Source organism: Scatophagus argus, chromosome 9, assembly GCF_020382885.2.
Source record: "Scatophagus argus isolate fScaArg1 chromosome 9, fScaArg1.pri, whole genome shotgun sequence".
NCBI lineage: Eukaryota > Metazoa > Chordata > Actinopteri > Scatophagidae > Scatophagus > Scatophagus argus.
The window spans coordinates 24446623-24462445 of NC_058501.1; the positions used below are offsets into that span (position 1 = coordinate 24446623).

General features: G+C 42.5%; 1 protein-coding gene across 2 annotated transcripts in view; it reads right to left on the minus strand.

The window, feature by feature from the left end:
* Positions 1-15823, minus strand: part of atg5 (ATG5 autophagy related 5 homolog (S. cerevisiae)) — a 29782-nt gene that overhangs the window by 9520 nt on the left and 4439 nt on the right. For both annotated transcript variants that reach the window (XM_046399037.1, XM_046399038.1), the window contains exons 6-7: positions 13912-14006; positions 5249-5366 (exon numbers count right to left, since the gene is read on the minus strand). In XM_046399037.1, coding sequence (XP_046254993.1) covers positions 5249-5366; positions 13912-14006 — 213 coding nt within the window. The remainder of the gene's footprint in view (positions 1-5248; positions 5367-13911; positions 14007-15823) is intronic.

A 15823-nucleotide genomic window follows, 5' to 3' on the forward strand; every position in this document is an offset into this window, starting at 1 on the left:
CTCAGTAATGTGACTTTTAACCTGCTGGGGAAAATGTTGAACTTCAAAGTGAAAAAAAAAAAATTCTGTGACTGTTTCAACAATATTTACTTTACTTGGTTTAAATCTAATTATTACTCTGCATACAAATGCATTTGAGGACATATTTCAATATCTGGTAAGTGAGAGTTGTATACTGGGTGAGTGAGAGCAGAGCAGACAGGGAGGCAGCAGTTATCAAAGTCAAAAAAAAACAAAAAAACAAATTATCAGTATCTTGTCTGCAAAGTAGCCACCACCATCTGAATAAAAATGGGCTAATCTGAACACTGACACACACACACACACACACACACACACACACAGCTTGTGGTTGAGCTGTACATGACCGCCGGCCAAGACGACATGTTTTGTCAGCCGAGCGAAGCCAACCGCTATTTAGAAAGACCACAGCGCTGCTCTCCTCACAGCCAAACACACAGTCTGCCTGCATGACTGGCATCTGGTCACACTGACTGATATAACAACAAGCTACCAAATGATTGACTGACTGGTGGGAAGTTCTGTCCGAGAGAAAACTATCGAGACAAAGCACCAGTTATTGATCAATCTAATGCTTTGTTTAAAATCAATTCATCAGCACCAAATGTACAAAAAAAGACATGAAATTTCCCAGAGTCCAAGGGGAAATATTCAAACTGATTTTGTCAAGTCAACAGTCCAAAAAAGACCAAATATATAAAACAAAGGAAAAACACAAATCCTCACATTTGAGAAGCTGACACCAGCAACTATTTGATTATTATTATAAAAATATCAGACATTCCAGCTGTCTGCTTATCAACTGATCAATAAATGATTTCTGCAACACTTGAGCAGCAAGAAAATCAAATACAGCGTCGTGTCATTGAAAATACATGTGCTGCCATAGTGTGAGTGATGCAAGCCGAGCTGCTCTGGTTTCAAAAACTGTATTTGAGTTTGCAGCTCGCAGGTTTGCATGCAGCGACATTTACACGCCTCCACCACGCCAACGTTACTACTGAGTGAAAGCTGCATTCGAGCTTTTGTGTTTTGTTGATGCCGGTGATGAGGAGAAGCCGTGAAATTCCTAAACAAACCTTCCCAGAGCTCTCCACAGTTAATCTCCTCTTTCCATAGATATTAAACCACAATACTACTGGACACTACAATTAAAAAATAAGAAGGAAGTACTGAGACACTCAACACAGAAACCAGCTGTAGATACAGAAAAATCCTCCTCCTCCTCCTGCTGCTGCTTTGCTTCTTTGTTTGACACTAGAGAGCAGTGCCATGAATTTACCAAAAACTAACATTTGAAGCTTTATTTTACTAACTGAGCATACAAATAAATTCAGTTTGTTTCTTATGTTTGATCAGTTCTGATTTATTTATTTGATGTGTCTGTTTTTGGTTCTTGCACATCTGGCACTGTGTTGTAGACAACAGTAACCCACCTGTATGGACACTGTAGCTTTTGCAGATGAATTTGGAGTTGTAACTATAATTGTTTCTTCTTGTGTGCTGAACTGATGTCAACACACAAGGTTAACTCTGATCATTTTAAATTGTAATCATGAGTGTGTGACAGAAAGGTAGCAGTGCAGCACTACTGTCTAATCTAGCAGTGTCCTTCTACAAGTATATTTAGTATATGGGTGAAACTCCAACAATATACTGCACAAATTGATAAAAGTAAAACTTCATAGAACTACACAAGTAGCCACACAAAAAGAAACCAAATAAAATAGTGTAAAATCTGCACTTCAGTTATTGCTGTGCCACAGAAAAAAGTCCTCTGAGACAAACTTGAATTTGGACTGAAAAATTAAAAGTAAATTGGATTTATTAAATCTGGGTCAATAATTGACTGAACTGATATAGACAGACATTTATAATATGAACTCATACTCAACATAGTAATATTGAGCCCAGCGATCCAAACACATCAGTAATGAATGACAACGCTAGCACAAGATATCAACATTTTTGCACATTTTCCACCAATTTCAAACAAAAACAAACACCTCTCTGAATTCTAGAAACGCTTCCAGGCTTCACAGCCTTTTTACAGTAAAGTTGCAACAATAGAATTAGAAAGCAAAAGATCTCTGCTGACCACATTTGAATCAACAATAGGCCGAGATGTCGAGCAGGCTTTCGAGTCATTCTGAATTCCCCTGTCTGGCACACATCTAACACGCCCGCACATATGAACCATAACCCACGATCTGCTGTATCAAAACAGCCACTGAAACCTGCACTGCCCCCCCCGAAGTGAGCCGACCCATTTGATCAGGGCAAACTGCATTGGCAAGCCAGCCAGCCAGCCAATAGTGTGTGGGATGTGCCACAGATGTGACCGAGAAGGGAGGGCGTGGGAGGAGGAGCGAAGCGGAGAGACGGCTGGATGCTTTATCATGTGGATTTGTCACTCAAAAAAGAGGGAGGGGTAGGGGTGGGGTTGTGGGTGGGTGGGGTAAGATGGGGTGGGGGGTTTCCTTTGATTGTTCACAAGCAATGATCAGTGCGGGGGTTTTTCATGATTGGGTTCACCTCCGATAAAACCTGAAAAGGAAAAAAAAATCTTTCCTTACGAGAATTGCGTGTCAACACACGTGCGTCATGTGTGGGCAGCATCAGCATTTAGGCTGTGATTTTGGCACAAGGCCTTTTCCATATTCCTGCCAAAGCTTGCTCAATAATGCACCTGGTTCAAAAAACAAAACACAAGACAGACCAAAATTGACCACTGGTTCCAGTAACGTGCTGTTTTGGACTTGTTTGCAGCAGCGTAGGGAGAACACAGACTTTTCGGCTGCTGCTTGAGAGTGATTTGGGAATCCCCTTCTTTTGTCCTCTTAATTCAAGCCACCCCCGGTTGTTTACTGTGACTGGTTTCTAGGTCCCACAGGGGTCAACGCCAATCCTCCCTCAGACATAACAGAGGGGAGGATTGTATGAAAAACCTTGGTTTTTGATGTTTGAAAGATCAGAGAGTGAAGTGGAGCACCCCAGATTTTCTTTTTGTTATATGTTAGGGTCCTGACAGAAAAAAAGTCCTCTGAACTCTTGAACAATACTACCAGAAGCCACCCTGTCCCCCACCCCTCCTCAAAAAAACACCACCCAATCCCTGAACACACGTCCCGGTCTCTCTAATCCAAACATGCCGCCATAATCTCCAGCTATCACTCGACTCATCTACCAGCCGAGGAAGAGATGGAAACCAAACAAACGACAAGAGACAAAGGGGACACTTTCACCTTGATCAGCCAGGCAGGCTGGCAGACTGAGGGAGGAGAGCAGAGAAAAGCAGAGATTTAACGTCAAAGACATGAAAGACAACTACAGCAGACAGGGAAGATGTTGGAGACTATACCTAAGAGAGCAATCGAGGATCAAAGAGGGAGGAAAAAAAAGAGTCTTAGATCAGGGAAAACTATGGAGAAAGAAAGGAACAGGAAAAGAGGAAGAGACTGTTTGGTAGAGACAGAGATATCCTCTGACTGCCACACAGATCTTAAGCCAACATTAAGTTTTAGCGAAACTACCCTGCAAATTAGTTGACAGTTTATATCAGTGGGAGCAGATTAATAGCAGAGAAACTGTCCGTGAGGGAAAAAAATCCTTAGAGCTGATATGATCTATCACCCAACACTAATTAACATTAATGATCAATACTACTCTAATTATTTGGGGTAAACTAAAAAAGTAAACTCCAAAAATCATCTGTGAGCGGAAATCTTAGCATATAGTTTATACAACTAGTGTGTTGTTGACATGAGGACCCAGCTAAGACCTCGACCTGAATTAACCAAACAGTGGAAGCAACATGTCACTGCACTGTGCATAAACATGACCTCTAACAACTGCACTTCAGAGATTTCTAATAATTCATAGGGTTTAAAATTATCTCAAGAACCTATGGAAACCAACAGATTATAAGAAAACAAGTGTGAGAGGTAAACATGCAGGAGAGCGATGGTGACAAAATGAGAGCAAATGTGAGACAGACAGACAGACAGACAGACAGTTGAGGAGGGAGGGAGGGAGGGGGGTGTTAATGGTTCTGTCTCCTCAGTGCAGGTGAGTCTCCTGCGGGTCCTCTGTCCTAACACACTATTGTCTCCTTATCTACTTCCTCTCTCCTCCCCTGCAGACACTGTCTGTTTAGACTGCTGCTTGGCCTCTCTCTCTCTCTCTCTCTCTCTCTGTCTCTCTCTCTTCTCATCTCTTCTTTCATTATCACCACACCTCCGCCACAGCTGCAACTTAACCGTATGCCACGAGTGCACAGGGCTGTCCGTATGTACTGTATATTAAAAGGCCTACTGTTTACATGCACACTGATAAGGATATTATATAGTTTATGTGTATAGTAATCTAATCAGTTTGCCAGTATTTTGCAGGTTTTTGATACTGACAAAGTTACTTGTGCTTTATGTTTTTTTTGACTTGGAGTGTTTTGTGATGTACACCAAGCATCTAGTCCTCTTCTGAATTTTAGAATGGTTTTATAACTAATTTATGTCTTTTCACCGACTGTGTTTCTCCAGTGAAATGAAATGTATTCACCAGATCCAGTTCTGTTAAATGTCCCACAGCACACACACCATTTAAATAAGAGCTACCACGATTAGTCGATTAATCAATCAGTCAATCAAAACAATGAGCTGTTCTGATAATCGATTTTTCCTTTCATGAACTTTGTTAGCTGACTGTGCCGATCCCTTCATTTTGGGCCACTCATTGCCATTTTTCATATGTACTTATGAGGAAACTAATCATCCTCCATCTACCTGTTTAGACTCTCCTTCTCTTTTCCTCCTCATGTCTCTGTTCTCTCTATCTGCCCATCATCTCCTTTCCTCCTCACACATCTTTGTTCACTTGTTCTGGCAGCTGCCACTGTTCTCCCTTATCTAGCCCCCCCAGTGGGTGTATTATCTGAGAGAGTGGATCTCTGACATGCCTCGCGTGCTGTGAAAATAAAAAACAGGGAAGGAGAGGTGCTCCCTTTCTTCTCTCACTTCTGGAAGATGACAGGGCCTATTTTGATAAGGAAAACCCGAAATAAAACATGCTGCTACAGTATTCCTTACAGAAAGGTGCTGGTAATGTTTGACCTGATTCAGACATCTGTGAGAGTAGTGAGAATGATTTGGTCGTATTGTTCTTAATGACAGTATTATCGCGATACTCTGACCCTCCCTGTCGCCGTGTGTGTGTGTGTGTGCAGACGTACCGTCGTTTGGTAAAGCAGCTGGGTACATCTCTTTCAGCAGGTCGCCAAGTGTGTGAGCGTTGCCTTCAGGTGAAACGGGGCGAAACAGTTTCTGGATGAACGGCCTGTCGCTCAAAGTCTGCAATGAATTACAGCACGGTAAATTAACAAGCACAACAGCAACACAAATATACTGTACAAACACAGTGCAACCAGTGTGTAGTCAAGCAAGGTTAAGGTCTAATGAACAGAACAAAAGAATTGTTAGAATTGCTGTGCGGGGACTTTTTGTAAGTGAAGCATGTATGCACCAAACAGACTAACTTACAAGTTATGAGAACAATAACTGATTTATGCTCCTCTAAGAAAATGGCACACTTATAATCTGCAGCTTCCTTGATGATAAAACAAAAGAGATGGGAATAAAAAAACAAATATTTTAGAAACACATTTGCAGTGCGGATGTTAAGTTCACTTTTCTCTCAATGGTACAAATATGACCAAAAACACCAAATACTTTAGTATTTGTACTAAAGCGCACTGATATATGAATCAAATGATGCCACAAGGTTCCTTGAAAGTTCCATTTGACTTTGCGCCGCAGCCATAAAAGCACCATTTGGGATCTAAATGCAGCCGTGGCCTAGAGGTTGGAGAAGCGGCTTGTGATCGCTGGGTCACCGGTTCGATTCCGAATTTGGGTGTGGTGGAGATATTAATGCAAAAAATGCTCCACCCTCCATTAGCCTGCTCATGTGCCATTGAGCAAGGCACTTAACCCCCTCAATATGCCCTCCCGGGCGCTTGATGCTGCCCTCTGCTCCTGTGTGTGTTTCACTGCATGTAATTAGCCGGGTGTTGCATGTGTGTTCGACTAAGGATGGCAAATGCAGAGGAAGAAGTTTCTTCTTTATTCATCAGGCATGTGACATCAATTCAAAGAATTCCTGGGAAAAGCAGACAAAATATCCTGTAAATGGAGCAGTTTCATGTGAGGTAACATAAAGGGGAAATTCTGAAGTGATAAACAGAGTTCACAAGGTTAAGACAGTGGAAAAAATCCACACCAGTTTGCACGCAAATGCTGTGAACAACCAGGTTACTGAGCTGCGCTGGGAATGCAGCGCTTTGATGAGCCCAGCTAATCAGAATGTGATATTTGGCAATCTTTCGACAGATGTTACATGCGACGCTGACATGTTTTACTGATCAGAAACAGTCTGGAAGTCATTAGCTGCTGCTTAAGTATGTGCTTGGTCAAAACGTCAGCTTCTACACAGACTGAAAACACCTCTGGCACTTCTCCAGGTTCTCAAATGGAGAGAATGATGCAGTAAATCAGGATATTACATGTTACATGTTCAATTGCTCTCTTTCACCAATCCACAGAGTTTTGGTCTTGGAAATGGTTGTGTTTCAGGTGTTTGGGTCAGTGACACAAACTGGACACATGATACAAATGCCCAGTTTTATTAAAGTGATTAAAGTTTTAAAGTGACATATTTTGTCATTGGAGGGAACTCACTCCAACGAAATTTGTTCTCTGCATTTAACCCACCCAAGTGACGTGCACACACACACAGCAAACCCGGGGCAGTGGGCGACCGCGTGCAGCGCCCGGGGAGCAGTGGGGGTTAGGTACCTTGCTCAAGGGTACCTCAGCCATGGACACCGGGACGGGGAATCGAACCAGCAATCCACCGGTTACGGGTCCGACACCCTAACCGCTGATCCACGACTGCCCAGTGGGTTTGCATTTACATGTATATATGCTGGGGAAAAAAGACACAATGGCAACAAATTCAACTACCTCTCCAGTCTTGTCACAGAAATAGTGCAGAGATTAATCACATCAGCTCTTCAGTATCATTATTTCTGGAAAAATCCTTCAGTATTGATTTGACTGATTTCTTTTTCCTCTAACTATATGTGATCCTTTTACATTAAAGAGACATACTGTCACTTGAATGTCGCCCTGATGTGACCTCCTAACTATCAGTTATTTATCATGGGAGTCAACTACGGAAGAAACTAAAGCTTATCCTTCCTCTGACCACAGTGCAAATTACTCAGGGTAAAAGCGACCACTAAATGCCTACAATGTAAACTGACTAAGTCATGATGGGACAGCTAAACAAAGTGACGTATGCACCAAACATCCTCATGACTGTTCAACTCTGATCTGCAGCGCTGCAGCCACAACATTCCATGAGTGAGAGGTGCGGGAAACACGGTGGGAAATTACCACCAGACACTAGATAAAAATCTTGTAAAATCAGTCCAGATCAGAGCTGGTAGTTTACTCAAATAAAATCAACTTGACTTGAGATAATTGCTCACTTCAGATTGGATTTCACATGTTATAAATAATAAACGTTAGATGGTGGACCATTTGGCAGATGTTTAAAAATGGTGAAAATAGAAATGGAATCTAAAGATTTTTGGTGCTCTGTGGACATGAGTGGCCAAAGATGTGACATCTGTCCCACAATGAACAAGTCTGCCACTAAAACATGCTTCCAAAAAATTTAAATCACAGGCATCATCGGCAGAGAGGCAGGTTTTAGAGGATGCCTTCCTGTGTCACAAGTTCATATATTTTTGATGGACTGGGTTATATGAGAACCCAGCGCATCGGGTAAGAGAAGAGACCCAAAAATGTCACTGCCGGTCTGAGCAAATAAAGTGTGTTGTGGATAACATCACACAGGTTCATGGAGGAGCTATCAACTGTTCCTCTCTCAACATCCTATTACCACCTTGTACAATTCCACTTTGTATTGGGAGTCTGAAACCAAACGTATGTGGAAAAGCGTAGAATAAATGGTTTCCATGCGACAAAGACATCAGCTACAAAGTTAGACACACACACAAAACACGGAAGACATGAAGGCTGTCCAGCTTGAAATCATTTCCTGTCAGTCACTCACCAGCACACAGGCATGCTGAAATACAGGTGGTACTAAGTACTTTTGATGTATCATAAACCACCCAATAAAAAATAAGACCCAATTTGACAATTGACTAAAGAATATTTGGGTCATGGTACTGTACTTCAGCCTCCTGTATATCCAACCCGATTCTGGTATGTCAGCACATATGTTCTTTGTAAATGTCAAGAGTCTCACTATCACTTCAGAGTGGAGTTAAAAATTCAGTGGTTCTGGTTACCGAGTGACCCGTGTCCTCAGGGCAGGAGACAAGGCGCCAGGGACTGGACACCATTCAGGTTCATTCATTTGGTTAAGCATTTTTCGCATTAATCACTCCACCACACCCAAATTTTTCCTGCCCGTCCGGTGGGGGGAATCAAACCGGTGACCCTCCGATCACAAGCCACTTCTCCAACCTCTAGGCCACGGCTGCCGGCTTTTTTTTTTTTTTTTTTAACATGTTGTGCAGTAACTCAAAGACTTAACTTTGGAAAGTATTATCGCCCAGCCATAGTGATCGACAGCGGTCAGTTTGATGGACTGGGATTCAAACCTTGTCAACAGTTGGTTTGGTTTACTGACTGGACATTAAGGGACAATGGGAGAAACCGAGGCCTCAGAGAGAGAGAGAAGCGCAGTGCAGGCAGATACCCAACCTGAGGTGTCAAAAGGAGAGTCTGACATACAATAGGCCCCAATCATGGAGCTGTGAAAAGGAAACCGACCAGGACGGGGATCGAGTAACCGAGCGGTAACTACACACCACAGAGCCAGGCGTGAACCAGCAAGAGGAAGGTGGCAGTGGAGGCGCTAAGCCGACGCTCAGGTTACACAGAAAGACTGAGTCACTGACAGGAAGCACGGACTTTCGTGTGGGATCATCGGCAAGAGCCAGAACAGGGAGAGTGTGCTAAGTGACAGCTACTTCATTGCATTTTTAAATAACTAGCCATGAATAATTGAACCAGTCGCCACACAAAGAAGGAGCTATTGATCCCCAGGGAGAGAAGCGTGATATTGCTTGGATGAAGACACTTTCTTTTCAGCTGGTGTGACACCTTAGCTGGCACAGCAGCACATGGCGCCACAAAGAGAGCGAGGGCGAGGTGTCATTAGGATGCAGGTGAAAAGAGATGGCTCGCTCTCGCTGAGTGAAAAGAGCAGCGGAACTCAAGACATCGCCTAACTGATGGCGGGGATTCAATCTGCCTAATTGATGGTAAAACAAAGGGGGGAGAGGAGGACAGCACTGTCAATCAATATGAGTTTCCGTGAATCGAGAGGGGTGAGGGAAAGCATTTCCACTGAACTCTGAGACCAGCCATTCCTAAATTAAAGTTCCAGCCTCATCTTTAGCAGAACTTGAAATGCACACCCGTACAGGAGAAACTCCATCGTGGGGCACTGAATTGAATTCTAAATTATTTATCACTCTGCTGTTGCACGCTAACTTCAATCTGTCTCTGCAAGATGGTGTACGTGAACTCTGGGCACTTTTCAGAAAATATCTAAATAATATCTATAATCTATATAAAAAGTCTAGTCTATTTGTTGAAATCTAAAAATCTATTTAAAGTTGTCTGTCTAAAATATATGCTAGTAAATATTTTTCAACCATGATACAAATCCTTGAGGTCTATAAGCTTGTTCATAGAGTCCACGGTATCACACTTTTTGTTTTGTTTTGTTCTATGCTTTTTTAAGCCTGTCAGCCTGCAGCTACTTGGTAGCAGGAGCAGCAACTTACAAAATGACGTTAGGATTTTTTTCCATTCACAGTCATGGTACAGCAGAATCCATTACTGTAAAGAAAGAAGCTAATGCCACAGGCAACAGGTGATACGCCTGTTTCCAGCATTCCCATGTTTTGTAATTGCGTAGTCATCACCTCCCCCTCGTCTCGGTCAGCCATTACCAGATATCTGGAAGGCAAGAAACATGCATTCCTCGAAACAGGCACCTTCTACTGCGCCACAACACGGGGGCGACAGCAGGCGGTGGACTGCCTGCTCTTGCAATGGGGGTTTGTCAGTAAGCGCTGAGTCATGGAGTGGGTACAGAGAGGTGTACCTGCAGAGCAACAATGTAAGTGATCTTTAAAAGGAAGATAGTAATTTTCACTTTCCGCGCAGCGAGACGGTCAGCCCCCTCCGGCTCTTTGAATCACACGATGGCGTCACTGCTGGAGCAGGAATATTCACCGGCAGCCAAACAAGTTCCGCCGCCAGCCAGAGCAAAGGGAGTGGTGGGCCGATGTGTGCGCACACACACATATTAACACACACACACACACACAGGCTGAATGAACAAAGACACATGAATGATGAACATGTGTACATGCAAAGAAATGAACAGAAACACAAGGGAGCATGAAAGGAAAAGCACTGGATTTCTAAAATTTGCAGAAAGGACACTAGAAACAACTGAGGAAAAATCCCAAAAAGGCGCGCACACACACACACACACACACACACGTCCATGCCTATGAGGTGTCTTCGTCTCCATGAGGAGTGCAGGCCAGACGGAAATGAGCCCTCTGTTATTTGGACTGAGTGTTGTCATTAATTCTGTCTGCATCAAACACAGCACATGTTATTTACACTAAAGACCACAATCTGGCTTTGAAGGACTCTGAGCATGTGTGTGTGTGTGTGTGTGTGTGTGTGTGGGAGGGGGGATCTTTCCTCTGCGTAAGGCCTGTGTCTCCCGTCAAGTCACCACAGTGACTTTGGAGCACAAAACAGCTTTGCTCTTCTTGTCGTTTCATTTGCTTTTTTAATGAATACGTCCAACTGGGTCCAAGTAATTTTAAGATTTTACTCACAAAGATGTGACATGTTGATATAAAGTAAAATGTTGACATTTGGATAAGTGGTAACGTCTCAAAAAGACAAGAACCACAAGCAGTCAGACGAACAAACAGGTTGGACAAACTTAATTGAAATAGAAAACAAAGGCCAGCAGTGACATTATTACCCAGACTGTAAATGTCCACCACAGTTTACAGACTGACTTCCTGGATCAGCACTGACAAACGTACCGATCGTGAATGTGATTACCACAATGTGTGCAAAACCCTTAACTTCTGTGCACACTCATAAGGCCCTTTTGGACTGTGACAGTAGTTGCAAAGTGCCACAAAAATCTGCAATTGTGATTGTTTCTCAAAATCATAATAACCAGATTTAGTATCCACTCTTTTTCTTTACGGACCTTTTTTTTTTTTGCTTGTAAATATTTAGCATTTTGTGCGATGAAAACCACATTGTCTCCAAAACAATCCAGACTTTTCAGGAATGACGCTTTCCTCCAGTATGTTTGGAAATCACACAGCGAGGTCGTTACAGGCTTTGATGCTTCGATTGTCATGAAAGCAACTCGGCTCATAAATGTCCATGAAAACTTTCAATCCAGCAATGAAAAACACCCAAAACTGGAAACTGGTCTGGGTTTCTTCAGCCCGCCAGCAGTTCCACGGTTTTATGGCCGCGACAAGTGCATGTCTGAGAGGGCGGCTGCCCGGTGACACTGCATGTTTCAGTCTGCCACTTTAAAGAGTTACATTTTATTGCTCAACGCAAGAATGCTTTTGTTTTTACTTTCACATCTTCAGCGTGTAAATAAGATAATTTGCACTTTGACAAAAGCATTTATGGGATTTTGAAATTTCATGCAATCCCGTCAGCTCTGACAGTGACTGACAGCTGTAACCCGCCCTTGTTGTTGTGCAAACTGTAAATACAGCCATATGTGGAGCCCAGAAGTTCTTATTAAAAACTTGACAAGCTCAATAATAAATCATCACAGTGGGAAATTACCAGCAGTCACAGCAGATATGATGATGGAAAAAAATATGCCTGGTAGGAAAGTTCAGTCTTGCAACCATTACGCCGATGTCCTATTCTGTTCATAACATCTGACGTCTGTCTCTGTTTCACAAGGTGTCACTCCTCTCAGTCATTTGACGCCACATCTATTTTCTGCTCTGCTCCATTTTCTTACAATATTTTTCCAAGCTTGTCTTGACAGGCCCTAATGTTTTAATTCCTTGAGAGGACTGAGTGTCAGAGAGGGGGGCCTTTCTGTTTGCTGTGAGTTGAGATCAAGGCTAAATGCACGCACATTGAGCCACTAGACTCCAAAGCAGACTGTCAACATGTTTTTGTTGCAAAGATCCAGATGTTTTCCAAATTCCCCAAACTGGATTGGTCGAGACTCTTCAGTGTCCAGTAAGATGAAAAGGACTTTAAATTACGTTTAATTACACTTTTGCTTAAGATGATTCCTTTACGATGCCAATGACTGCACTTTTTCAGTCACTCTGTGGAATCCTGAACCGTTTCATGCCATGGAAGTTGCCAAATTATTTTTCCACACTTCTCCAGCCTTTCCTCATCTGCATAGAAACCCCCGACAATTGACTAAAGCGTGGCACATTTCCCCCTGCTGTCTGGCTCGCAGAGTGCTAATGTTTTCCAGCTGCTTATTCATCCCCTCTTCTTTCTGTTTTTGTCCTCCAAAGGGAAATTTCACCTGAGTCAGGATAAATCTGTGGAGGCTTGACGAAAACACGCGATCTGGGGCCACATGTCTGCCTACGCCTCCTGATCTCGGGCTGAACCCTGAGGCTCGCCCACCAGGTCATCTTGCTTCAACGGAGTGGCACACAAACCGGGAAGTTGCACTTATCAAATGTACAGAAACTGATGAGTAACCAGTGCAGAAGCAGGTCAAACACGCCTCTGACAGCAATAATAACATAATTTATAGAGCCACGGCAACATGGAACAAGTTACCAATTATGATCGCTGAAGCAGTTTATAAAGACTACTAAAAAACACTGTGTCAATAACACCAATGTCAGTTAACTGATCTGAACAGCTACAACAGGATGCAGTTTGACGTGTTGTGATGTTTGTGTTTCACTGGTTCTTGTGAGACTTTTCGCATGACATGTTTCACGTATTTCTTAGTGTGTGGATCCAAGGAAGAGCAGCAAATAATTAATAAATATAGAAAAGAAAGAAAGATAGACATTGTTTTGCTTCGTGGTATTTAAGAGAGTTTTTATCACAGGTCAGGTTTAACTTGAAAACTGAAAACTGAAATAACCATCCAGAAAAAGTAGGCTTGAACAGGATATCTAGCTAGATTGTAGAGGACTATAAATTACCTAAAAAAGTCTCAGACACTTACTCATGTTGTTTTGTTTTGAGGTGGTTATTATGGCAGGCATGAACGCACTGCAGGTTGTTGTTTTGGATGTGGATTATAAACTCAGATATGACAAGAGACTATTATTGTTTTTTTCAGTGATGAACATGTGAAGAGAAGGTCACAGACTCCTAACTTGCACAATATTTTCAACCAATATGTAACACGTCTGCAGGTGTGTGTGGGTGCCAGGGAGAGGCACAGTTTACTCATCATGGTCCACATGCTGAATAGGAATGATTGTCTGGACTTTTATACTTTAAAAGAAGGAAGGAAATATTTTTTTTATAACCACTTTTTACCTTGCAGCCAAATATTTTGAAAAGAGCACGGCGGATCTTAGTGGAATGAGCTACTAGACAGAATAAGCTGGTGTCTGGTTGGAGGTGATTTCCCTGCTCAGGCACCATCAGACAACACAGAGGGATCGTCACACAGCCATGTGGCTCCATCTACTGGCCTGACAGACAAACCTGAGCTTCACTCTCAAAATTTACAGTACACACAAAAACTGACATGTGTGTGTGTGTGTGTTACCTGGTATATCCTGAAGGGAATGTATCTGAAGCCTCCCTCCTCGGCAGGATATTCCATCAGCTTCCTGTTCATGGCCCAGAACTGGTCGAACTTATCTGGGACAAACAAACATACTCAGGTCAGCTACTGCTAAAATGTCCCAGTGATGTGAGACAAGTTCATTTATGGTTCGTTTCATTTATCATCGTCAAAAACTGTCAAGAAGGATTTTCACCTGGTGGTATTATTTGTGCTTATATAACATTTGTTGATATTGTTATCCAATACTTGAACCTAACTTGGGACTAGTTCTTCCCCAAGAAGCATTTTTAGGCAAAGGGATTATCCACATTACTTAATATGACAACATAGCACAAAAACACGAATGAAATAGTTGGAAAGCCTGCAAGCGTATTTGTGTACTCTGTTAACATATTCAGTAAACATGGACGAGCTCCAAAATATATGAGGAAATATGCTAAAAGGGAACTTCCTTTATTTCATTTTTTGGACACTGTTCACATACTTTACAGCATGAACACATCTGAAACAGTTCAGCTTCTTTGGTGAGACTGATCTTGATCTTAGGCCCCGTGTTTCAACGTTCTCACTGAGAGGAGATCCTATCGCAGCAGCATGCAGCCACTCTGAGCATGCTGAGCTGAAAATATCAGAACTTTTCAGAAAGAGGCTGGGCTCGTCACTGTTGCTCTGTCAGACAACAAGTCAGCCGTGTCTGCCTATCCTGAGCTTTATCAGACAGAAACATAACAGAGACTGGCCAGGCACGCTGTGTTAATGTCACTCAAAATACAGCATCGAGCACTACTTTTCTCTCTTTATCCCAGCATCCGAAAGACACAAATACAAACACGGGACTGCAGGTCGTGTGGTTCAACGTTCTTACTGTTAAGTCGCTTTAGATAAAAGCATCAGCCAAATAAATGTGAAGTAATGTTATTTACATTCCTTTCACATAGCCATAATAAGCAGCTTTGCAGTTAATTGTTGTAGTTAATTTCATGTCTGGCTGCTTGGAGGATGACAGTAATGCAATTAAAAAACCCAGTGTGACATGTTATGGAGAAAGATGACAGGATGGATTGTGCATGTCGTGTAAAAACATGTGCGAGAGACTAAAACTGTCCTTCAGCTTTGAGCTACACCCTTTTCTGTACACCTCCGCCCCCTCACGTGTGGATCAGAGGTCAGGGTCAGTGATGGACAAGCACCTCTAAAAAGCGTTCAGCGATAACTCAGCAGGTCGCGAGCTTGGACTGTGATTCCACCCAGAATGTGCTGCTTTCAAACCCTTCACCGGCCCCCCCCCCCTGACTCTCGCTTTCACACAAACCTTCTGAAAACCTTCTGTTTTCTCTCTCCTGGATCAAAGTATGAGACAAACCTGTTTCTCTCTTTCTCTGTTTCTGGTCTCTTTTGGATGTGAAAGTTTTGGTTCAGAGAAGGTTTCACCTCTCAGTTTCATGAGATTTCATTTCCATACATTTCCTAAGTAAGGACAACACCTTCTTTTTGGATCAGTAGATAAATGTTGTTTGTTTCTGCAGCTACAAACAGTTTCAGAGGAAAATGGCAGTAACCACACCCTGAACTTTTCAGTACAGTTCATAGGATCATCTATTAGTCTCTGACGCCCAAGATGAACGTTTTCTATCTTTCTTGTTCTCTCCTTCTCTTGATGTGACTTTTTCTCTCTATTAGTTTCAGGGGAAAGTCGAACAGAGATAAGCAGCTGATGTTTTGCAAACCTGTTCAAAACATTCTCAGTGCCAAATGCACAGTTCTGACAGTTCATGAAAGTACTAAACCACAACTCTAACAAATTAGCTCTGGCCATTATTTGCATTGCAATGAGCTGACTTTCCTGTCAACTGTGTGTTGACTTTCAGAAACTGCAGTTTAACGTCGAGAG